Here is a 26,529-nt window from a genome sequence, read left to right as displayed (position 1 = left end):
ATTGATAATTTGTTAAATGAATATATGAAATGACAAGTTATACGCTTTCTTGCTACAACTAGATATGGAATACTTTACTCCTTTACATGTCTACACTGTCAAATGTTATAAATATAATTTATACAAATAACTTAAAATTGCGACATATAAATACAAAGCAATGAGGTCAAATGGTAAAAAGAAGAGTGGTAAACATTTACTGGCCCACTAAACTTTAATATATGCGCGAATTTGTTAAGTAGTGGAGCAAAGCCGAGCGAGGCAGGATTAACAAATATCATTACTTTGTCTTGGATAGTCTTGTGCTTCTTTGTTTTATTTTGATATGAAAACAAATATTTACGGTTTTCTTTGAGAACTGTCCCTACAAACGCATTTTCACAAATACATTTCTTTCTTCATACATTCTCTCTCTCTCTCTTTCGCCCTTTCCCTCTCTCTTTCTCCTTCTTCTTCTCTCACTTACATGCACATACAAACGCACACAAACGCGTTCACGTATATAAGCACACAAAAAAATAATTTGTGGTTTGAGAAAAGATTGCCGTAAATACAGGTAGGTTTACAGCTTATATGAAATTATGGTTCATGTTGTCAATGTTATGATCACTAAGGTATGTTGCTTTAACAATATTATGAACACTAGTTAAGGGAGTATTTTGTCCGTGTTTACGTACTGAGTTCAAATTCCGCTGAGGTTAACTGTGCCTTTCATCCCTTCTGGATCGATAAAATAAGTACCGGTTGAATACTGGGGTTCGATGCAATCGACTTAACCCTCCCCTAAAATTATTAGCCTAGTGCCAAATTTCAAAACGAATATTAAGCACGTCAGTTATTTATTGAAACTCTACTGATTTACAAAATGTGGAAAACTTTTGTCGACATGGGGGTGTCGCCAAGACGCTCGCTATGCACCCAAATGGGATTGAATCACGCAGTGTGGCATGTTGCGCTAGTGTTTTCGTTTTTACTGTAGCCCCGATCTAACCAATGACTTGTGAGCAAATTTGGTAAACGGAAACTGTGTATAGCCTGTGTGTGTGTTCTTGCGTTTGACAACCGATATTGGTTTGTTTACTTCTCTTTAACCTTCTTTTTGCAAAAGTGGCAGATATAATACCAGACTTTAAAAAAATATGTATTGGCGTAAATTTGTTCAACTGTGCCTTCCAAAGTGGTGCCCCAGCATGGCTGCAATCCAATGACTGAAACAAGTAACAAAGATATATTTTGATGTTACATCTGCACTAAATATTCACTCCTTTGGATATTTTTCAGATATGATGTTTTCAATAATTTTCTGCTAGTTTTGAAGCGGCGAGCTGGCAGAAACGTTAGCACGCCGGGCGAAATGCGTAGCCGTATTTCATCTGGCGTTACGTTCTCAGTTCAAATTCCGCCGAGGTCGACTTTGCCTTTCATCCTTTCGGGGTCGATTAAATAAGTACAAGTTACGCACTGAGGTCGATATAATCGACTTAATCCGTTTGTCTGTCCTTGTTTGTCCTCTCTGTGTGTAGTAAAGAAACAGGTATTTCGTCAGTCTTTGTGTTCTGAGTTCAAATTTGGCCGATGTCGACCTTAGCTTTCATCCTTTCAGGGTCGATAAATTAAGTACCAATTGCGTACAGGGGTCAATCTAATCGACTGGCCCCTCCCCAAAAATTTCCGGCATTGTACCTGGAGTAGAACAGAAGTTTTTGCTGTACCGCCAAGTATATCACCGTGTGCCCAGAATGTTTCTTTTTTTTTATAAACTATGTGTTGCGTGGTTTTATAGGTGGCAAATATGTAGACAGGGTTCGTCCATCATTGACCCAGACCATGACTATCTCAGTAGAGCCTACTGAGTTATGTGGTTTGGTAGTGTTATATAATTGAATATTAATTATTCATTTTTATTCTTTTACTTGTTTCAGTCTTGACTGCGGTCATGCTGGAGCACCGCGTTCAAGGGCTTTTATGTCGAATAAATCGACCCCAAGACTTATATTTTGTAAGCTTAGTACTTATTCTATGGTGTCTTTTACCGAACCACTAAGTTATGGGGACGTAAACATACCAACATCGGTTGTCAAGCGATGGTGTGGAACACAGACAGAAAGACATACAAACACACAAAAGTATTAATATATATATATATATATATATATATACTTCCTCATTATCTCCCTTTCTTCCTAGGTCTCCTGTGTGACCCCTCTGTCCATCATTCACCATGACAGAGCGTTAGCCACTAAACGTTTTTTATTTTCTCTCCGTTTATTTCTGTGTTCGTTTCTGTCGAAGCGCGTAGGCTCGAAACGTAAAAGACTTTGTCACTTCCAGAGCGTTAAACTAATACATCCGTTTGTTGTTTATACACCGGTCTTCATCATTTGTTTTTTTTTTTTTGTTTTTTTTTTAAATTGTCTCTATATATACATACATATACATACAGATATATATATATACATGCATATATATATATATACGTGTGTGTGTGTGTGTATTATATATGGGCGGGAGTAAAAAAGTGATTTACGCATGATTTATACGGCAAATAAGAAAACAAAGAGGATATAAAATCGACAGACATCAGCCAGTAAACATTCAAGTATGTCTATTTATTCAATATATGGGTGCACACCCATTTATACTTTTGCTTATTTGGTTCTGTATACTTGTACGTATCCACACCCTTGTGTATGTAGTTACCAGCTTTTTCTACTCGTTAATCTGCATTACTCATACATGTGTGTGTATTCTTCCAATACAACAGAATAAATAGACATACTTGAATGCTTATTGGCTGATGTCTGTCGATTTTATATCCTCTCCGTTTTCTTATTTGCCGTATATATATATATATGTACACGTACACACACACACACACACACATACATACATACATACATACATACATACATACATACATATATATATATATATATATATATATATATATATATATATATATATATACGAGAAAAAAGCAACAGGAATGGATTAGTTTTTTAGTACAATTGTTTCATGTCTTTGTATGAAACAATTGTACTAAAAAACTAATCCATTCTTGTTGCTTTTTTCTCGTTTATAATCACTCCACATTATTGGATGGTTAATACCATATAGTTTTCTGGTGCATCTAAGTTAAGTACCGCATTCAAGTGAATTCGTTGGAACTGACTTGAACCTTAATTGCTTTTACTTATATATATATATATATATATATAATTGCAACAAGTTGCTCAAAACCGCATACCGAAAATATTAGAAATATTTTCTAATATTTTCGGTATGTGGTTTTGAGCAACTTGTTGCAATTAACCCTTTATTATAATTAATATAATCCTTACCAAATATGGTCATTTCCATACCGAAAAAACTACTAGGTGAAATTTATTAATTTTATTAAATTAATTATATTTCACCCTTTATGTGTATTATATATATATACATACCACGGTCTTCTTTCATTGTTCGTTTACGAAATCCACTCACAAGGCTTTGGTCGGCCTGAGGCTATAGTGAAAGTCACTTACTCTATCTGCCACGCAGTGAGACTCCTAACCACACAGTCACGAGCTCCTTACCACACAGTCACGCCTGAACCTATAGAAAGTGTGAGGTGCTTACAGCACCTAGATTTCCCAATCGGTCACCCGTCTAAGTACTCACTAGACTGGGTGTTGCTTAACTTCATTAATCGAACCAGAACCGGTGCATTCAAAGTGATATCATTCTATTATAAAAATCATGTAAGATTATGGTGTGTACAAAGGTTATTGCAAAGTGATTATTGAATTAAAATTTTTTGTTTTCAATGTAGTTTATGGATAAACAGCGTGTAATGTCGACTGCCTTTGTATAGATTTTGCTCTTATATTCATCGTATCTTGTTGCGCAATTTTTTAAAACTGTTTCCGCTTTGATGCTTCCCGTTTTGTTTGATTCAATTTTGGGTGTTGAGTTGGTTAAAAGGAATCGAGAAGTTATGTATATTCATGCCAATCCTTCACAATTGCTTCTGGAAGTTTTGACTGGATCTCCTTGTCAGTCGGGAAAGCGATATTCCAGTTAACTGTGGTCAGCTCGTTTCTTGTAACAGATTTGGTACGCAGTATGAAACGAATGAGCGCAGCTGTTTGGACGTTGACAATTTGGCACGGCTCATTGGAGATTTAACCTGTTTTAGCGACAGTACATTTGGTGCTGCTAGACAGAAAGTGTGTGAGTGGGAGAGAGATATTGCAATTTAATAACTGAACATTATTGACATAAAGACTTTCTCTCTCCTCATAAACATAAAGGTAAATATGCCCACACAGAGGATGAGAGACAGAGAGAAACAGGAGTGGAGGTAGAAAATGTAGCGATTCCAAAATGGCCATGCTAGAACGTGTCACACTTTCATACACATTACTACTACTTCTTGCCCGGTTTTCGCCTTCACGTTAGGGCACATTGCTCCCTTAACATGGCTACTAACTCCCTCAGTACCATAAATATAATCAAGCTCTAGAAGGACTCAACAACCAGAGTGTTGAGATCATATATTTCTTTGTACTCCTTACATAGTCTACACTCGTTGTTAACATCTCCTTTTCATTATTTTATTTACGTAATTATTTATGGTTGTTCATTGATCTTGTGCATGTGAAGTTCTATTAATGCGTACAAAGTACAAACTTTGAGACATGACTTATTGATATTATAATCAATAACGAATGTTGGATTAGTAGAGTTGTTAGGACTTCGAAAAGAATTGTCTTGCTTACATATTTGTAGTAAATTTGCAATTTTTACAAAACTTACAGGAGTGTTACCTCCGAAAGTAAAGGGAAATTTCTACACTAACATTTATAGACTGAGAAAATTTAAGTAATTTTACTCACTTATTTGATGTTTTGTTTGTTCAAATTTTGTTCTAGGTAAAACATTGCAAATTTAAAGAGAAACTCTAAAACAATTGTGTTTTTACCATGGCTGAAAATGAAGAATTTCAACTGAAATCAGAAAAACAAATGACTACCGGTTAGTAATTATTCGAATGTGGACTTCATAAAATATTTTTACCTATAAATTATTTCCATGGTTTATTTATTTCTTCGGAAGTTCTCGATATTTATCTGAAGTACGTTTTATTTGTTTACTTCTCATCAATCTATATGTGTAATTTTTAGGATTCTTTTCCCTTATTTAGAGAGAGAATAAATTATCATAAAAAATTTAATATCCAGATCACATGTTCACACCATATTCAAAAATTAAATTTCAAAAGACAAGTATAGATTCTTGCTAGACATACGCAAGAATTATTACGTATAATTCTTAATATCCCTCTCTACATTGATATTGGTAAATAAGAAACAGCAATCCGGAATTGAGCACACGCATGCCTTCAGTGAATCTCTGCTACACTTACCTTTTTTTTTTTTTTGCAATACCTGGTACTTACACATTAATTATAAAGACAACTCAAGTAATTGATGCTGCAGAAGCAAATATATTCTCCAGGCAGTTGTTAATCTGTTATTTAGTTTAGGAAGGGAGAATACTAGCTACGTATGAAGACCTGATGTTTCTGATCAACTATGCATAGCCAATCATTCAATATGTTGAATATTGAAAATAGTGTTAGTCTACGTTCCCAACATTTCAGTTCGGATTTCGAATGAATAAAAAATACTGGAAAATGGTATTCGTGACATAACCATATCCATCAGAAACTCAGAATTAATGAAAAACAACCAGTCTGGTCTTATAAACTAGAAATGAAACTTACGATAAAGCATTCATGACACAGATTCTTGGCAATGATAAAAGTCAAAGAAAATTCCTTCTCCAAGGTCTTCTGCAGAGATATCCAGCTTCATTTTCATTTTCTATCTATTTTACACAACAAATTTGTTTAAGTCATTTCATCATCAACGAAACGTTAAGTAGATCCTATCAACTGCAATAAAATGGGGAAGCCTAAATGACCAAGCACTTGAACGCCTTAAAGTACAATTTTTTCGTTGCCATAACTCAAAAGTTTTTGTCAATGTGATGAAATATATTTAATACCCCCGACCATTAATTCCATCATAGTATTTAGAGGTTAATTGATATCTAGTCGTGGCGAGAGAAAAAATGAGAAGTCCATCTCAAATTTTCATTGAAAAAATAACCTTCTCATGCTATCAAATTATTTCAAATACCATTGTCCAGCACATAAATACTTGAGATTGTTGAATAAGAAGGAATCAACGCTTAGTGTTTGTATGGTAGCTGGGTATGGAAGATACGAGTTCTGTCTGTTTTGGGGAGCCATCTATTGAATTCCTTTATATATACTCTCTCACCAATAACACGTTTTAAGAAAGTATGGTTATTCTTATTCACTTGCTAATAGCAAAAACTTAGAAACAAATTATTAATTGCACAGTTTAAACAGAAAAACAAAGCAATGGCATATTTGCATAAATAGAACAATTTCATTCAAACTAATAAAAATGAAAACAAAACCTATAATCAAACTGCTTTAACAAATGGATCAGTTACACAATCATTGTATATACAGAGTAACGTAAAGGTGCAATGGGCCAGTGGTTAGGACAGCGGGCTCGCGGTCGTAGGATTGCGGTTTCGATTCCCAGACCGGGCGTTGTGAGTGTTTATTGAGCGAAAACACCTAAAGATCCACGAGTGGTGGTGATCCCTGCTGTATTCTTTCACCACGGCTTTCTCTCACTCTCTTCCTATTTCTATTGTACCTGTATTCCAAAGGGGCCAGCCTTATCACACTCTGTGTCACGCTGAATCTCCCCGAGAACTACGTTAAGGATGCACGTGTCTGTGGAGTGCTCAGTCATTTGCACGTTAATTTCACGAGCAGGCTGTTACGCTGATCGGATCACCTGTAACCCTCGTCGTCGTAACCGACGGAGTGCCACAATATCGAGTCACACTCAGACCATTTCCCATGGAGTGGGGATACTTTAACTTTACAAAATATTTTCAATATTTCATGTAGAGTGGTGGTGAATAATAACGTCCTTTGTTTCCGCGAAAGAAATTCCATGGAGAAAATGGTTTTCTATCCAAAGATAACCTGTTGAACCTAGATCGATTTCAAGCAAGAACATAGAAAAGTAGGATTTAGAAAACTAAAAATGCCATCGTAAAAATTGATAATTAGTGGGAAATAATGATCAAATAACAAAAGTTTTAGTGCCTAGACACACAGATATTGAGGGAAAGAGCAAAGCTGTGGAACTAGCGAAAGAGGGAACACAAAAAGAACGAAGATAAACTTCTACGTTATGAATCTTTCACTAGTCAAATGGAACATTCTATATACACGGTGTAGTACCAAAAATAACAAGATGGACTTTACTGGTCAGATTGTTGTTTCAGTTTGCTTTTTCTTAAGACCAATGAAATGATGTTTCTTATGAAATCAAAAGGAAATTCACACAACTCGTGACTATGTGGTAAGAAGCTCGCTTCCCAACCACATGGCTCTGGGTTCAGTCCGACTGTGTAACATCTTGGGCAAGTGTCTTCTAGTGTAGCCTCGGGCCGACCAAAGCCTTCTGAGTGGATTTGGTAGAGAAAAACTGAAAGAAGCCCGTTGTGACTGTGTGTATGTGTGCATGTTTCTGTGTGTGTGTATATATATATATATGCACAAAGAAAGCTAGGGGTGATGGGTGCAACTCACTAAGGGGTACCCTATTTTTAAATGCCTACAACCTCAATATAATTGACAACTATAGGCAATCAAAATTAAAATAACTGCTTTCAAACATAGGCTGAAACAGCTGAAAGGAGTGATTTTAATGATTTCAATAATTTATATTATGATTTTTATAATCTGTATTCTTATCTTATATGTATTGAATTATAAGATACATATGTATGCTATTAAGGCTCTCATTTTGTTATATGAATAAATAATTCAACATTCTAATATCCGAAAGTTGAAGAACAAACTAAATTGTTTCTCCATTTTCTTATTTGTATTATATATATATATATATATATATATATATATATGGCCTGCTAGCTTAGCCAGTGGGGTGGCGTCATTTGGAGGCTAAAACAATGCGAAGCGCATTGTGACCAGCGATGTGTAGCAACATCTGATAGCCTGGTCGGTCACGGTGATCAGGGTGATATATATATATGTGTGTGTGTGTGTGTGTGTGTGTGTATACATATATGCATATATATATATATATTTATTTATATATATATATACACACACATATACATATCTACACATATATATACATATATTTATATACATATATATATGTGTGTGTGTGTGCATTTGTCCTCCCATCGCCGCTTGACAACTGGTGTTGATGTGTTATGTCTCCGTAACTTAGCGGTTCGGCAGAATGACCTATAGAATAAGTACAAAACTTAAAAATTAAATCTTGGGTTCAACTTGGTCGACTAAAACCCTTCAAGGTGGTACTCCAGCATGGCTGCAGTTAAATGACCGAAACAATTTTAAAAAATACAGGAATTCCAAATTTACTGAACAACAAACCTTAATTATGAAATGTTTGTTTCATTCTATAATTACTATTCAAATTTTAAAATACTTACCACTGTTTGACTAAAATATGCATTACATGTCTGATAAAATTTCTTGTTCTTATTTCAGATACATCAGATAAAAATATTTCAGAGATCTTAGAAAAATGTGGTTCTTTTGGACCCTATCAGCGCTGGTTCTACATTAATATTTTGATCATATCTGTGTTGTCAGGATTTCAGGGAATGAGTTTGGTATTTATCAGTGCCGATGTTCCCTTCTTATGTTACCCACCAAACTTTAATGCTTCGTTGATTCCTGCAAATCTTACAGAGAATGAATATCTACAAATGCTTCAACCAAACGGCGACGATCAATGTTCTATATATAACAATAGCTTCACTGGGACATATTATACAACACCACCAAGTAATTCATCTGAACTACAGTGTTCTTATGGACGGAAATTTCTGACGGAAAAGTTTTCTACGGTTGTGAGTGAGGTGAGTCATTCAATCAACTAATTGATATAAAATATTCTTTTCTGCTCTAGGCACAAGGCCCGAAATTTTGGGAGAGGGCGCCAGTCGATTAGATCGACCCCAGTACGCAGGTGGTAGTTAATTTTTCGACCCCGAAAGGGTGAAAGGCAAAGTCGACCTTGGCGGAATTTGAACTCAGAATGTAAAGACAGACGAAATACCGCTAAACATTTCGCCCGGTGTGCTAACGTTTTTGCCAGCTCACCGCCTTTTGATATAAAGTAATGCACATGTTAGTGTAGGTATCTGCACATGTATGCATGTAAGTATATATGTGTGTGCGTATGTGTATGAATATATATGCATGTCTGTGTCTCTGTATGTGTATCTCTGTGTGTCTGCGAGTGTGTGTCTGAGTGTGTGTGCGCGCACGGATGTCTGAGAAAAACACAAGTGAAGTTTAAAGATTCACAACAGCTGTTTCAGCAGCATTTTTTATTGATAGAAATTATATCATGAATAAATCCATTCTCGTCAAGTTACTTTAAACACAGGTAAGGGAAAAGTATTCAAATCGGGTTACTTTGCTAAGCATGGATAGAACCTATATATTAAGAGAGGAAGGGAGAGAGAAAGAGAGAAGAAAGGAGAGAAAATGAGAGAGGAAGGGAGAGAGGGGGCATGCATGTTTGCATTATTCTCAAAGCGGAGAAATCCTGCATTGTTTGGTGTTTGAAAAGTTAGCCGACCTGAAGTACAAGAGAATTTAGAAGCATAAAGACATGGAAGGTTTTCTGGATGTGTTTAACGAAGGTTTTGTGTATGATGAAATCGCTAGATGAGACAGTGACGGCTGCTTAAAATCTGTTTCGTTACGAGAGGATATCAACAGTTTTCATCGTATATTCCACAAATATACTTTATATTCTTCGACGTATGTTCGCTGAAAAAATGTTAATAAATTTTAATATCTATAAAACATCAGGAAATTCTTTCCACTTATGTTTTAAAGATTCATTATGGTTAATTGATATGACAAATGATATTGCCATTGAGAATAACTAAATTGGTTTCTGAGGCAAAATCCTGGAAAGAACTGGAAATACACATCAAATTAAAGAGTAATTTCCGTTCTCAGTTTTTAATTAGGGAGAGAAAGCTAAAACTGTACGCTTCAATATTCTTTTAAAGTTCCGTAAAATTCTGGAGTTTTTAATCGGTTCTATTTTTACTAATCTACTTACAGTTTGATTTGGTATGTGAGAGAAAATGGTTAAAATCCACTTTGCAGTCAGTTTATTTTGCTGGTTATCTTGTTGGTTCAATTGTATTTGGGGCCTTATCAGACAGGTGAGAAATTTACCTTTTCTTTATCTTAACATAAATCCAGCGCGTTGTGTTTAAAGTTTTGTACATTCCACCAGAATCCTTACCTTTTGCAGGTTTCAATAATCTCCACGTTATTGTAAAATTCCTCATCGGAGAAAGAGATTTTACCATTTTTGTACATGACATATGTCGTTGATATTTTCTGCTTTTAATATGAAAACTCAAAATTTCGGTGATAATTCTAGTTTCAGGCAACGAAATTTTAATATTTAATGAAACTTTCCGCTTCCTCTTTCATGTAATATGACTATTGTCTCGCTAAATGGAATGTGACACAAATTTCCTAAACAAATAATAATTATTATATTTCTGGATTTTTATATATACAGATTTGGTCGGAGACCCATTATATTATTGGCAAACATATGCCTAGTCGTCAGTGGAGTTATCAAAATCTTTGTACCATCTTTGATTATTTTTCTCGTTCTCCTTTGGATTCAAGCTGCCGGACATACTGGCAGTTTTCTTATCGCTTTCGCACTGAGTAAGTTATCTTTATACACTACACACACACACACACACACACGCACACACACACACACACACACATATATATATATATGCAAAAAAGAATGGGATGGGCTGAACAAATTAAAGCATGATAAAACAATAACAATCAAAGAGGCTGATAAAGGGAGGGCAGTAGTTTTAATGGACACGGTATATTATATAACCCTAGCACTATCCATATTAGAAAACACAACATATGAAAAGGTTACAACACTACAGTCAGCAGAAAATAACGAGAAGCCTAAAAATCAATGTTAATCCTGTACAGTGAAGGGCTCGCCGACAAGGAACACGACTCTATGACTAACTTCAATAATAGCGGAATCATCATGTTACAGGTAACCCTTTACCAATATTCGTTCAGATGGCCCCCGTTCCTTTATTGCGGCTAACATTCTCAGAAGTACAACTCTACTATTTATGATCCTCAATGCCGTTGACTGTTCACTAACACATCAAACTGTTCCTTTAAAGATACAAACAGCCGTCAATTTTAGCCTATATATATATATATATATATATATATATATATATATATATATATATATATATATATATATATATATAACGGGAAGCTTTATGAAAATAAACAAAAGACGAAGGCAGGTGGAATTTAAACAAAGAATTTCTTATATGAACAAAGAATTTCTTATATGAATAAATTGTATAAGATGTGTCTCTCTTACACACACACATATATGTATATATATATATATATATATATATATATATATATATATATATATATATATATATATATATATATATATATATATATATATATATATATATATATATATATATACATATATATGTGTGTGTAAGAGAGACACATCTTATACAATTTATTCATATAAGAAATTCTCTCAACGAACGCTTGTGTGTTCCATTGTTTGATATTGTGTCCCACACATTCCTTTCGAAGCATCAACGGTCAATATGCCTCCAACTTCAAGGACATCCCACGACTGTGCAGATGAGGCAGTCCCTTCTTCTCCACACGATATTTGCTAAAAACCTCGGCACCACCCTCCAGACTTGCAAAGATTTTGTCAACAGTGACCTCGAAAATATTTTCCACGAACATCAACACAGAGGCACAATCAGTTCACATATCTAGAATCACAATCCCTAAATATCACATAATGCAACCCACATGGTCGCTTCAAATCTCTAGGCCTCCACATTACTGAAGATCTCTGTGGAAGAAAACACACCATCAACTGAACAAATGGAGCATCTCAGAGACCGGCTTTACTCTTCAGCGCTTGGAATATTTTAACTTCCAACAAAAACAGTCCTTCTACGAACTCAGGTGAAACTCACAATGGTGTATGTCTGGGACGATGCCACTACAAGACATACAAACAACCTAGACTGCATCCAAAACGGCCATCCAAATGACTGGCCTGAATTCAATTTAAATAAATCAAAGCAAAAGTAGCTGTTTTCATTTCCTTGTCTACTACCCCTACAATGAATTCGTCTTATCACAAAATGGTCTGTGTCGTGCTCCTTACAGTCAAACACACCCAACTAACCAATTTCTCTTCTTTTCACCGCCTTATCATGTACATAGATACTACTCCCTCTTCAGAATGTCGGTCTTCTGGAAACCTTTATTCATAATTTGTCCTAAATGAAACCAATACATAATGATCACAGTTTAATTAATATATTACTGAACTGACTTACCTTATTCCCATATTTGATCATTTAGAAAGCTACAGATTGTATTAGAATAACTTACTCTATTTACACAACATTAAGTTTTCATGTTAATGTAATGTTACAGTAAGAAAACATTTGAACCTCTTCACGCAGTCATGGTTTTATTATATGTTAGGTTGGTGAATAATTATTGCGACTTTTTTTCAATAAATTTTATTCAACAAAATATTTTAACAAACCGTTAAGCAAAAATTGAAGTAGCTGATGAATATGCTTCGGGATAATCATTTAAAGATGTTTTTGTTAAATGTTGTTATTGTTTTTGTTGAATAAAGTTTATTGAAAAAAAGCCGCAACAATTGTGCACCAACCTAATATATATGTGTGTGTGTGTGTGTGTGTGTGCTAATATGTATTTAAAATTCACATTTAAAAAGTTATTCAAATTGTATTTGTGTTTTTTAACATTCCAGCTGTGGAATCTACACCTTCAAAAATACGTACTCCTATTAACTTTTGGTACATGTCATTGTATCCATCAGGGGTAATATTCGTAGTAGCGTTCGCCTATGCTATATCCAACTGGCATTATTTAGAATTGGCAGGGTGTCTCCTGCCTGTAATCAACTGTTTCATTTGGATGTGAGTTAAGTATATTTTTGTTTAGATCTATTTTACTCAACATAATTCTATTTCCATTATTTTTCAGCAACTCAAACCTGTTTAATCGGGTGAAAATCAAATATTGAAAATATAACTGAAATTTCTTTTTGCTCCATCTCTCGATAAATAATTTCCTAGATTTTACTCCCTTTCTTATTTCTTGTTCCTCCTTATACATCTGTCAGTTTTAATATCTATGGATACAATGAATTTATTCTACCAATAATGATAGAATATATTTCCCTTGTTCACAATTACCATTCTATATATATGCAGTTTTAATTTCTATGTTTACAATAAATGCATTGTATCAACAATAGTGGATCCTTCAGAGTTGAAGTTCTGTTCATTAAATGAAGTTTGAAGAGATCAAAAAAGGCGAAAACCTGAAGGTACAAGGTCGGACGGATATAGGGGTGCGGTGAAACTTTCCAGCTAAGTCACAGTAATTTCTGCCGCGGTTGCAAAGAAGTGTTTGGTCTGGCATTGGCATAAAGGAAGACGATTAGCAGACGCTGGGCGTTTCTGGTGAATCGCTGCATTAGATTTGTCCAGTTGGTCATAGTACACACCCCGAATTGATGTCCTACTCTAACAAAGGGGCCCGTACAAGACAAACACGACATAGAAATCTGAACTAGTTTTTATTAATAAGCGTGACATTTGCAAGCAAATTTAATAGGTTATTGGAATAATTTAGTCACTGGAATAATTTAGCGTCTTCAGACCATCATCTCTTCGGCCCCATGAAAGAGGGTTTGAGAGGCAAGCATTATTCCAGTGACGAGGAAGTGAAAACTGTAGTGAAGAAATGGCTCAAAGAACAGTCAGCAGAATTTTTCGGGGCAGAGATACATGCTCTCATTCGAAGGTGGAACATTGCTATTGAGAGAAACGGTGACTATGTTGAGGAGTAGGAATGTGATCCACAGAGGGCCAGCTTCATTTTGATGTATGATACATGTTCCTGTGTTGGTAAATATACCTGTCCTAAACAAAATGGCATCACTTTTTGACTCACCCTCGTATTTTATGTCTTTTAATGGCATATCTTTTACTTTTCTTTATATAATACCAGCATTAAAGACCCGTCGTTGCCGGGTCATAGAGCTAGCGCATGTATATATGTGTATATATATGTGTACATATTGTATGTACATCTATATATATACATCTACACATAAAATACAAAATACAAAGTTATATCTTGATATCGCTAGTGATAACAATACTCAAAATATATAACAGACTGGAATTGTTAGCCCGTCCTTGTAATTTCGATCAATTGTATCTTGTCCTCCCTCTTGAATAGAAGTGTGGCTACAATCCAGCCTACCTCTACTTCTGGGTGGGGGGGGGCATTTTTAATTTTTTTCCGGGACGTCCTACGTCCCAGATATAAAGGTAAAAATATTTTATTTCCACTTTGCAAGTTCGAGTTGAGTACTCCCTTGCACGCTTCGTCGGCTCGAACCTTGCTTCTATTGTGGCGAATTTACCGCCTCTGATTAGATACCTTTCATAGTCGCACCAAGATACTTTTCGAAGGTGCTTTCCTCCATGTGTTCAAACCTTTTTTCTCTACATTGTATACTTTATAGACAATAGTCTTTTCTTTAATTTAATTTTTTATTATCCATCTGGACTATTCCATTTCTGCACGCTAATTTTACTTTTAATTTATTCCCATTCATGTGAAACCACTTATTTAAGTTCAAATCATTGATGCAATTTTATACCAATTGCTATTTTTACTTTTGTTATGTTACGATTATATTATACTTTAGTTTGATTTTAATTATTACTTACTACATATAATTCAATTGTTATTATTATTTTTATTGTTAAAGTGAAAGCATCTGAAATAAAATAGAGAAATATTTTTGTTTCACTTTTAACACGTAATACTGAAATAGTGGAGAAGATATGATATTGCTATGGGCTCGCTCTAGGCAAGAAGTTGAACATTTTTTTGCCCATGAAACTACATGGACTCTAAGTAAGGCATGTGGAAAATTTGAATGAAATTGGTTGCGTAGTTCTCAAGCTTTAGGGAATCGTAGTGGAGAAGATAAGATATTGCTGTGGGCTCGCCCTAGGCAAAAAGTTAAAAAACATTATTTGCCGATGACACTCCCCGGACCTTAAGTAAGGCATGTGTAAAATTTGAATGAAATTGGTTGTGTAGTTCTCAAGTTTTAGGGAAACACACAGACAGATAGACATACAGACAGACACACATTCTCAGTTTTATATATATAAAGATTATATATATGTAATTCTTATTCACACAGCGCAGCTTTTATTTGTATTTTTATATGTATATATATATATATGTGTGTGTGTGTGTGTGTGTGTGTGTGTGTGTGTGTGTGTGTAGATTTTTACTTTTATATATATACCGAATCCTGAAAAAGTAGCTAACGGAGCTCTGGTATTGCAAGTCCCCAACGGTGGATCTGTTCATAGAGAAGGCGGATGAGGGCGATGCCATGTAAGCTTGCTATAAAGGTGGATCTCGACAAGCTGGAGTTCCGGCAGTTCGTTGCAGCAGAAGACTAAGGTCAATCGTCCTGAGACTCCTCTTGCCATTGAACCCTACCTCGCCTCTGAGAAACTTATTTGTCTTCCTTTCGTCACCCGTTTCACGTGGAGCCATCTTTTACTTGTACTAACCACTAAGCCCAATTCTTTCTTCCTTAGAATGTCAAATCCCAGGAATTTCACCTGAATCCTCTTTTTCCTCCACACATTTATATATGGGTGTGTGTTAGCGTGTGTGTGCATATGTGTGTGTGTGAGTGTTCAAAATATCCCTGCTTACAAAAGCAGTTACAATATTGATATTTAATTACCAATAATTTTTTTTATGCATCTTTTTATCGAACACCTTCAGGTTTCTCCCTGAATCTCCCCGATGGCTGATTGGCAGGAAACGGTTTACAGAAGCAAAAGCACTTTTTCGAAAAATAATGAAGAAAAATAAAAAGGAAAATCTGAAGATGTTAGACATTTTTACAAATAACGCAGAAGAGACTTCATTCAAGAATAGTTTGCAAGAAAATATATCCGAGGGAAAAGATTTACCCAAAGTAAAGAATTATACTTTTATTGACCTATTTAAATCATGGTGGATTGCATTAATCACACTTAATATTTGCTTCTGCTGGTAAATATTTCTTTAAAAATCTTTTTTATCACTTTCTTTTTCAATAAATATAATTGATGAACTGAGAATTATCTCGGATCGAAAATCTTTTGTTAGAAGAATAGCATTATAGAAATAAATGTTATTATATACATTGTACCTTATTCTAAGAATGCAGATATTAAAGGTATTGGACATTCAGTGATTAAGGCGTTTCAAAGTAATTATGTACTGGTAAACGGGATCTATCATTAAGAGATAAGCGTTATTGAGACGAGCATAATGCAATATGAATGAAGGGATATTTACTCACCTCACCACCAGTCGGGTAGATGCAACCTACATTTGACGTGTTAAAAATCCTGTAAGACATACAATCAGCAATAATTGACTAATTATTGACAATCAGCAATATTTGACGGTTCGTGGATTATCGACAGGAGCGTAATGTATTTAAGTAATGTACAATCATGTTCGCTATAAATCATTCTTATTATTCGGTGTTCATTTTGATATCGATAAACCATTGTAGTATTTTGTTGAGATTAAGATTCGGTGAACATCTGTTATAGTTATAACTTACTCTGTGTGTGTGTCTCTGTGTGTGTGTATGTGTGTGTGTCTGTGTGTGTGTATGTGTGTGTGTGTGTGTGTGTGTGTGTGTGTGTGTGTGTGTGTGTGTGTGGAGAGAGAAAGAGAGAGAGTAGGCGTATTGTATGACATATTTGTGTTTGACAGAAATGTTTGATACATTATATCATATTTTTAATATAAACCTTTCATTTGTAATACTAATAAAAACAACACATTTAGTCATATGATGTTAACTTATTCATTCACAGGATGGTCTGCAGTATGTTATACTACGGTGTACTCCTTAATTCTGTTGATATGGCTGGAAACCGCTACATAAACTTCCTTTTGATGCAAATTGCGGACTTACCTGCAAACTTCTTTGCTCATTATTTGCTTAACCATTTTGACCATCGCAAGTCAACTAGTTTATTTTTGATGTTTAGTGGATTAAATTGCATTGTGTCAAATTTTGTAACCAAAGGTAATGCATATCACATATTTTATACTTTAAACACAATAGAAATGAATCGCATCATTATTAACTTAACTTATATAAAATAAATATTTGAGTAAATTTGCAATGAGAACTTACAGTGTTCAGTAAAACAATGTTCAGTTTTATTGTCCAAAACACCTGCTTATCGCTCGCGAATACACTACAAACGTGTTTTTAGATACAAATTTATGAAATCATAAAGAACCTTCTCGCGAACGTTTTGTACCCAATGACAAAACGTATTAACCATATTCTTTCTGGATTGTAATATACCATGAGACTGCACGCTCAATTTATTGTACAATCAATAAGTCAATGATAGATTTACTTTCTTGCCTTGCATTATTTAGATTCGATGTTTAATCGATAAGACGTTGATTATTTTGTCTGTTTTATCTTTGGTGAATTCATTTGCTCAACAACAATTATATCTCTGTTAGTTTTAATAAACTACTTTTAGTAAATATTTATTGAAATATACTATCCAAACTCTGAGCTCTATATCATTTGTACGTTAAATCTTGGGTAATGACTGGCCTGAAATAACTTTCACTTTAATAACTTATGACCAGCAGTTCGCTTAATCTAGAAAATTCTAGATCTAATAGAGAGAATCCAGAAGTTGATATTGCAGTTCATGATACGTAAGATATCAATGTTTTTAAAATTTTTGTTTATAAAGAAAATATTTGCCTTACACACTTTAATTCTGTGCCTTAAGATATATATCTATAATAATAAATATAACTAAATAGTGGGACTTTGTATCACAAAAGAAATGATAGATATTGAATGGAACTTAGTGCTATAAGAGATATGTTGTATTATCTAAGGTTTGTTATTGTATTATAGGTTCATCCTGGTTTCCTCTGATCCTGGTTGTTCTGGGAAAGTTAGGCATCTCTGCAGCGTTTGGTTCAATTTATCTTTTATCGGCAGAAATATTTCCAACAGTTGTTAGGTAAGTTTCATATGATCCAACATAGTTCAGTGTCTCTACCAGATGCATGTACGTCTCAATAAATTTTAACTGTGTTATTAGTTCATCCTCTCACCATGAATTCCCTATTTCAAAATGTTACTGTATGCTTTTCCTCATCTCACCATGAATTTACCAAAACACATCACTGCATGACTTTCTGAATTAAATTAAAAGATTAAATTATATCATCATGTAAATTGGACATCATATCAAATCGCTTTTTTTGTTGTTGTTGATCAATCCGTATGACTATGATTTGCTCATCTCACCATTAATTACCTATTTCATCATATCACTATTTGTTTTGCTCATTTCATCATGACTTAACTAAGTTACCCTATCATTACATAATTTGCAAAATTAAACCATTCGCTCATCAAACCCTGCTTCAAGGTTGCTTTGGGCGTTTTTCCTAGACGTCTAGCTCCAACTTCTCGATATTGACTAAGGTGACCTTAGTCATACGCAACAATTAAATGGATCGCACTAAACTGGAGACATGAACCTTCAAGTGATTGAAACTCATTAATTGGATTATTACACCAAACTGTTGTATTTAACAGTACAGATAATCTTGGAAAGTATATTACAATGTGCACGAAGAATAAAATATTAGCTACAGATTGAAGGTCTCTTAGATACGAGTAACAAGTAGAATAGTCACAAAAAGAGTGGCAGTTTAATACTCTATCGCATAGGCTCTCAAATTGGGCGCTACCGCCCCCATCCCACCCCGGTGGGTGCTGAGACGGTCCAGGTGAGCCCTGGTGTCTTAGGGGGTGACGGGAGTGGTAGAGAAAACGGAGGCGTTGGAAGGAAAGCGGTAGACTGGGGGACGCTATGAATTTATTATAATATTATTATAATATTGTATACAAATTATACGATATATTAAATATCAAATGATTCATAGTATATACAAATTAGCAAAATATAGAATATTTATTCATATATAAAAATAGGGTTGGGGCGCTGAGGGGTATTATGTGACCATGAGGGTGGCGGTGGCCCAAAAAGTTTGAGAACTTCTGCTCTATCGAATTTGACATCTTAACTCTAGCTTAGTGAAGAATATCATTGAAATCTTTCAAATATTGAAATAGTTGCATTACTCCAAGACTATGAGGAACTGAGTCGCAGATTTACTTCTCCAAAAATTTACGATATATTTTATGGCATTCGGTACGATTCAGTTTTTCAATGGAAATTTTTTTTAAATGTAGTTCTCGTTGTTTATAAATACCTGTCACATCGATACACACTCACACACACACACACACACACACACACACACACACACACACACACTCAAACACATACACACACACATACATATATGTAGATAGATAGATAGATAGATAGATAGATAGATAGATAGATAGATAGATAGATAGATAGATAGATAGATAGATAGATAGATAGGTAGATAGATAGATAAAAAAATTCATAATTATGAGTATAATTATAATTAGGGTTCAGCAAACTTTTTGCTGAACCCTAATTATAATTATAATCATAATTATAAAAAAAATTGTTTAAGTTTACCGATAATTGTTCTTTAACATACCGAACTACTTGGTAAAATTATTAATTATTAATTAATCAATTTTCCCCTTTATTATTATAGATAGATAGATAGATAGATAGATAGATAGATAGATAGATAGATAGATAGATAGATAGATAGATAGATAGATAGATAGATAGATAGATAGATAGATAGATAGATAAAAAAAATTATAATTATACTCATAATTATAAACATTTTTGTTTAAGTTTACCGATAATTGTTCTTTAACATACCAAACTACTTGGTAAAATTATTAATTGTTAATTAATCAAAATTACCCTTTATTATTATAGATAGATAAATAGATAGATAGATAGAGAGAGAGAGAGAGATAGAGAGAGATACATAGATACATAGATAGATACATAGATAGAAGTATCTTAGTTGAAGTACACATACACACATACATACACAGACAAACTGACAGACAGTCATGCAGATAGATAGATAGTCATCACACACATATACACATATGTGTGTGTGTGACCATGTTTGTGTATCGATCATTCGATTTGGCCATTATTTGTCTCTTTGTTGGTAGGTAGGGTGGGGGGTGTCTTTGTATATCTATGTATGTACTTATGTGCAGCTGAATGATAAAACATTGTTTGACAATGATAATATTGACGATATATTCAATAATTACTTTAGTGCTACGGGCTAACTTAAACTCGTCAATTCTTTGTGTTTAGCTTTTTTTCTGTTTATGATTCGATTATTAAACAATTTTTAAAGCACATTGAAATTAACTGAAATTACGTATTCTCGAACCTATTTTATTTTTTGCTTTCAGAACAAACAGTTTAGGTGTTGCGTCAATGTGTGCCAGGATCAGTGGAATATGCGCACCCTTTATACTTCTGCTCTCATCCTATGTCAGATGGCTTCCTCTAAGTATCTATGGCGCCCTTTCTGTTATATCCGGCATGTTGTTGCTCTTACTGCCAAAAACAAATGATAAAGACTTGCCCCAAAACTTTGAAGATTTGGACAATTTGAAGACTTGATGTAGTGTAACCCAGCCATGCGCGGAAGTTACTTTTCTTAAATTATTCGTCAACTAAAAAATGCCTCTTTTTTGTTTTCTTTTTTTACAAAATGTATCTTTTGTTTTCTTTTTTACATTTCTGTTTTTCTACACGACCTAACTTATATTATTGACAGATAGTTTACATTTCCAAGGTACCACACCAAAACCTCATTCGCTGGTACCTTCGAGATATAAGCTAGTGATACTCACACATGTGTGTATATTTTTCTTCTCTCCTTGTTTCTTTCTGTGTTCCTTTCTGTGGAAGAGCGTAGGCTCGAAACGTAAAAGACTTTTTCAATTCCCGAGCGTTATACTAATACATCTGTTTGTTTTCTACACCACCTGTCTTCGTGAATTCTCCCTTTATATATATATATATGAAATAAAGCAATATAAACATAAACTGGCATGATGGTTCAAAACTCGACAAATCTAAAATTGATCACGAGAAAATTCCTGCTGAAAACGAGATGGAAAAGAATTAGGGAAAATGTGTTAGAAAATAAAACTCTTGGTTCCGAAACTAAGCGTGGCCAACCTTTACTAATGACACATTCTATTGAATAAAAAAACGCCATAAACCGCAAGCTGCGACATGGAATTGACTGACGAGTTGAAATATCAGGCCATCGTTTAGAAATCTGCTGAAAGTTGTTGCTGTCGTCAAGATGGTTCCGAACATCGCTATCTAAAGGATGATCAGTTTTACTTGTTCATCATGCATTTCAGCATGTATTGATGTAGGATGGGTTGAAATATTGGAATTTGGACCAATGCAGAGAAACAATTACACGAAATCACTATTATAAGTATGATAGAAGGCAGGTGAGCTAGCAGACTAGTTAGCACGCCGGGCAAAAGGCTTAACCACATTTCATCCGTCTGCGTTCAAATGCTGCTGATGCCAACTTTACCTTTCATCCTTTCGGGGTCGATAAAATAAGTAATTGACTTACCCCCTCTATTGAAATTACTGACCTGGTGCCAAAATTTGTTACCAATATTATAAGTATCATAAAACTTAAGTTATATGTGAAATGCAGTGATTACTATAAAATAGAAATTAAGTAACAGAAGATGGACGACCATGATCTGCGTTTTAGTATTATTGTTACATCTGAAACTGTTTCCAAACAAATGAGCCACTTCACCTATATACAATATACTGCAGACTTGATGTGCTATGTTGTGCTATGGTGTATATCAGGTTCAAGAATTTCTGTAACGTGTAAAATCACAATGGTTTCAATCTCTTCACCGGTATTGTATATTTCAAAATCAAGAAATTTAATTTTTACTCAAAGTAACCAAAATCATAAAGCAAAGTGTAAAGGCATCTGAAGCTGTGTTTGAGACCCTTTTTCGCTCCCCTTTCGAATCCGGTTCACTGCTTTTGTGATGCTAATACATGTATAAAAGTGATTAAACCTACATATTTTTCTCTATCAAAAACTATACATAACTGAAAGGGTCATAATAAGCTCGAAACATCACACACGTTTTCTCCCATGCTTGATGAAAATCTTAGGATAACATAAAAATTTTCCTAGATTAGTCTTTTCGTCGCTACATCTCAAGTTTGGGAATTAAAGCAAAATAAATATATGTCAGCTTTACATTCAAATATCTTATTCGTTTCCGCTTCAATGAATTTCAATTAATGCTAATGCATAGAATTATTAGACAATGCATTCTTAATTAACGTTTACTCAACAGTCTTATGAATACCTATTATGTAAACTGCAATACGTGTATATTTGTGTCATTTAATTCACTTAAATACAAACAGGTACTTGTGAGAGATGTACAGCAAAAAATATATAGATTCACTATCCTATTGCCTTGATGAAAATTTTGTACGGTAAAGTACAGCAGTTGGAAAGTATAGTTACTTATTTTGGATAAATATTCACACATAAACATGCACACGTAGTTACTATATATATATATATATATATATATATATATATATATATACTAGCAGTATCGCCCGGCGTTGCTCGGACTTGTAAGGGAAATAACTATATAATCATTTTCAGAGAGTTATAGCCAAAAATTAGCAAAAGAATGCATTAAAAATGGAAAAAAAAATGATGGTAAATTTTTTTTTAAATCGTTGACTCATCGTAGACATTTTTAGAGAGTTACTTATATAATAGCGAAAAAATGCATTAAAATGGAAAAAATTATGGTAATTTTTTTTTTTAATCGTAGACTCATCGTAGACGCGCGCTAATACTCAGAAGGGCTCGATATGAATCACGACTATAAGATACCCGGTTTTGGTTATACTGCACCGCAAAATGTGGGAGTAGTTAGGAATCTAAATCGTAGGAGACAGACACACAACCTCTCTTTTATATATAAAGATATATATATATATATATATATATATATATATATATATATATATATATATATATATATATAACAGTTTAGCTGGTTGTAAAATACACTTAAAGGATATTGAATATACGAATAATTTACTAGTTTATATTACCTACATCAATAATAATGTTACTTCAATAGCAATAGGTGAATAAAATAAAGATAGAGTTTATTAATATATATATATATATATATATATATATATATATATATATATATATATATATATATATATATAAGTCATTAATGGAAAAACAAAACAATAAATTGAACAATTATGAATTCAATTTAAATATTTTATACAAAAAAAATGACGCATCTCATAAATTACAGCTGTTTCAGTTTCATTAATTTGTCTTACAGTTGCCATTTTTTAAATTTTGTTTTACCGTTGCCATATTGAAAATTATTCTTCCTACCGAATTTGTACGGAACACTTGTATCAGTTTTAATTTAGTTAGTCTTATGTTTATCAATAAACACATTCCGCGTGCTCACGTTAGATGTCGCTGTTGGGTGTTTATTGTCATTTCTTTTACAGACAACGATCCGCATGAATATTTAAACTTCAATAGATATCACTCAATCCCTTACAAAAATAATTATTCCGTAATGTCGAACTTGAAAATATGAAGGATAGCTGAAAAACTAGATACGAATTCTTTTCAAGAAATGGAAATATTATAAACCGTCCAGAAATATCTATTTCAGGTAAAGCAAGGAATCGAAAACACCAAACAGCGATATAAACAGCTGCGTATCAGAAAGGGAAATAACTCATGGCTCATTGTTATGACCCATAACTCGTGCAATGAAGATATTTTATAGTAGCAAAAGTAAATATGTCAATCCTTGCTCAGAGACTCGAAGTGGAGAAAATGTGAGAAGGTTCCTTGATGGAAAATTCCAACCGATGTTACAATTTTTTTTTCAATGACATAATTATTTAAAATATTTATATATTTCAGTTTTAGCTTCATGAAAGTTTATTCCTCTTTACTGTCAGTCTTTCGTCGAGTCTACGGACCCTGTATAGTTGCGACATTCATTAGTTGTAACAGTCTTCGGATTTAATGGCAAACCGCTAAATAAAGCCATCGGTTGCAGCAATAATCGCTTTTTATTGATACGATGTCGAGGTTATTTTCCTCAAGATTGTTACAGCATAAAATGGAGTTAACTGTGAATAAATGTCAATATTTCGGTTGCGTTGGAATACTGAATGACATATTAAGCTATACACAATTTATTTTTCCCTCTCTCGCCCCACCAATTTCTCCCTCATTTCATATATATGAATAAAATATGTGTGCACGCGCGCGCGTGCGTTTGTGTCATAAAGGACGTTTGGAATAAGTACTGTGAGATAGATAGATAGAGAGAGAGAGAGAGAGAGAGAGAGAGAGAGAGAGAGAGAGATGGATGGATGGATGGACGAATGGATCGATAGATGGATGGATGGATGGACGGATGGATGGATGGATGGATGGATGGACGGACGGACGGACGGACGGACGGACGGACGGACGGACGGACGGATGGATGGATGGATGGATGGATGGATGGATGACATGGACAAAAATGTATTTACCTACTTGTACATCTACATAAAGGCAGACATATTTATATGTTCAAATCATATAGTTTCTCATTATACGCAGTTCTTTCTAAGATTTCTTTAAATCGAAAGCTTTCAGCTTTCTCCCCGAATCTCCCAGATGGCTTATTGGTAAAAAAAAATGCTTTTTAGAAGCCAAAGCACTTCTTCAGAAAGGGATAAAGAAAAATAATCAGTTTTCTCATGTAATAGGAAGAAGACTTCATTCAAGAAGAACTTCCAAGAAAATATCCGGAAGGAACAAGTTTTAACCAAACAAAAGAAACTTTTATTGATCAATTTAAAATATGTCGGATTGCATCAGACACATCTATTATTTGTTTTAATTACTCTTTTACACTCTTACTTGTTTCAGTCATTTGAATGTGGTCATGCTGGAGCACCGCCTTTAGTCGAGCAAATCGACCCCAGGGCTTATTCTTTGTAAGCCTGGTACTTATTCTATCGGTCTTTTTACCGAACCGCTAAGTTACAGGGACGTAAACACACCACCATCGGTTGTTAAGCGGTGTTGGGGGGACAAACACAGACACACAAACATATGCACACACATACATATATATATATATATATATATATATATATATATACGACGGGCTTCTTTCAGTTTCCGTCTACTAAATCCACTCATAGGGTTTTGGTCAGCCCAGGCTATAGTAGAAGACACTTACCCAAGGTGCCATGCAGCGGGACTGAACCCGGAACCATGTGGTTCGTAAGCAAGCTACTTACCACACAGCCACTCCTTTTGGTAAATATTTCTTTCATAATATTTTATGACTCATTGTATGTTGATGTTATGGTGGTGCTATAGAATTGTTTAGATGACCTTTATATTAACCAAATCTAAACTGCATTCGGGAGAATAGAATAGTATTCCTTAGTATCACATTCCTTAGTATCACAGCCAGCATCACATTCTAATAAAACAAACATTACAAACTTCTTTCTCCATACTTACTTACTGTGCCTGTGTATGTGTGTACCTGCGTATGTACGTTCTTACCGTACCTACTGTGCCTGTGTGTGCCGGTGTAAGTATGTGCTTTTGTGCACATATATACGTGAATAATATGCCGTCAATTATTTTGTAATGTGTCAATTGAATAATCGAATCCAAACAGAAATACCCGCATACTAATCTATATTATTCTTGTTTTCAAAGCAAACTTGTTAGGTATAACTTCATTGTCTTCCCGCATCAGTGTCATAAGTGCACCCTTTACTTCAACTCGCATCTTATTTAAGCATCCTCAGTCTTTTGTCTGTGATAGCTGGATTATTATTCTTGTTGTTATTACCAGAAACAATGCATAGAGACTTACCTGAAATATTTGAAGATTTGGACAACTGGAAAACCTGATATTGTGGTAAAACAGGAAGAAGTTTCACTGACAAAAAGTGAAATATTTTATTCCACTGATTATATTGGAGTATAAGGCAGCAACCTGACAGAATCGTTAGCATGCCGGACAAAACGTTTAG

At 34.2% G+C, this 26,529-nt stretch overlaps 2 protein-coding genes across 2 annotated transcripts in view; both read left to right on the top strand.

Annotated features, from left to right (window-relative positions):
* The first annotated feature begins 441 nt into the window (after window positions 1–441).
* Window positions 442–26,529, top strand: part of LOC115218484 (organic cation transporter protein) — a 117,334-nt gene continuing 91,246 nt past the window's right edge. The window contains exons 1-3 of the mRNA XM_036508287.1: window positions 442–556; window positions 4,917–5,019; window positions 8,648–8,803. Coding sequence (XP_036364180.1) covers window positions 4,968–5,019; window positions 8,648–8,803 — 208 coding nt within the window. The 5' untranslated portion in view covers window positions 442–556; window positions 4,917–4,967. The remainder of the gene's footprint in view (window positions 557–4,916; window positions 5,020–8,647; window positions 8,804–26,529) is intronic.
* LOC115218258 (organic cation transporter protein-like) lies at window positions 8,823–21,225 on the top strand. The gene is made up of 8 exons (XM_036508288.1): window positions 8,823–9,021; window positions 10,247–10,350; window positions 10,719–10,873; window positions 13,044–13,212; window positions 16,130–16,402; window positions 17,224–17,438; window positions 18,306–18,414; window positions 20,799–21,225. The coding sequence occupies exons 1-8, from the start codon at window positions 8,869–8,871 to the stop codon at window positions 21,010–21,012; spliced, it is 1,392 nt and encodes a 463-aa protein (XP_036364181.1). The 5' UTR covers window positions 8,823–8,868; the 3' UTR covers window positions 21,013–21,225.

This window comes from Octopus sinensis, linkage group LG13, assembly GCF_006345805.1.
Source record: "Octopus sinensis linkage group LG13, ASM634580v1, whole genome shotgun sequence".
NCBI lineage: Eukaryota > Metazoa > Mollusca > Cephalopoda > Octopoda > Octopodidae > Octopus > Octopus sinensis.
Note: the sequence above shows the minus strand (reverse complement) of the source record. Positions and strands in the feature narration are given on the sequence as shown.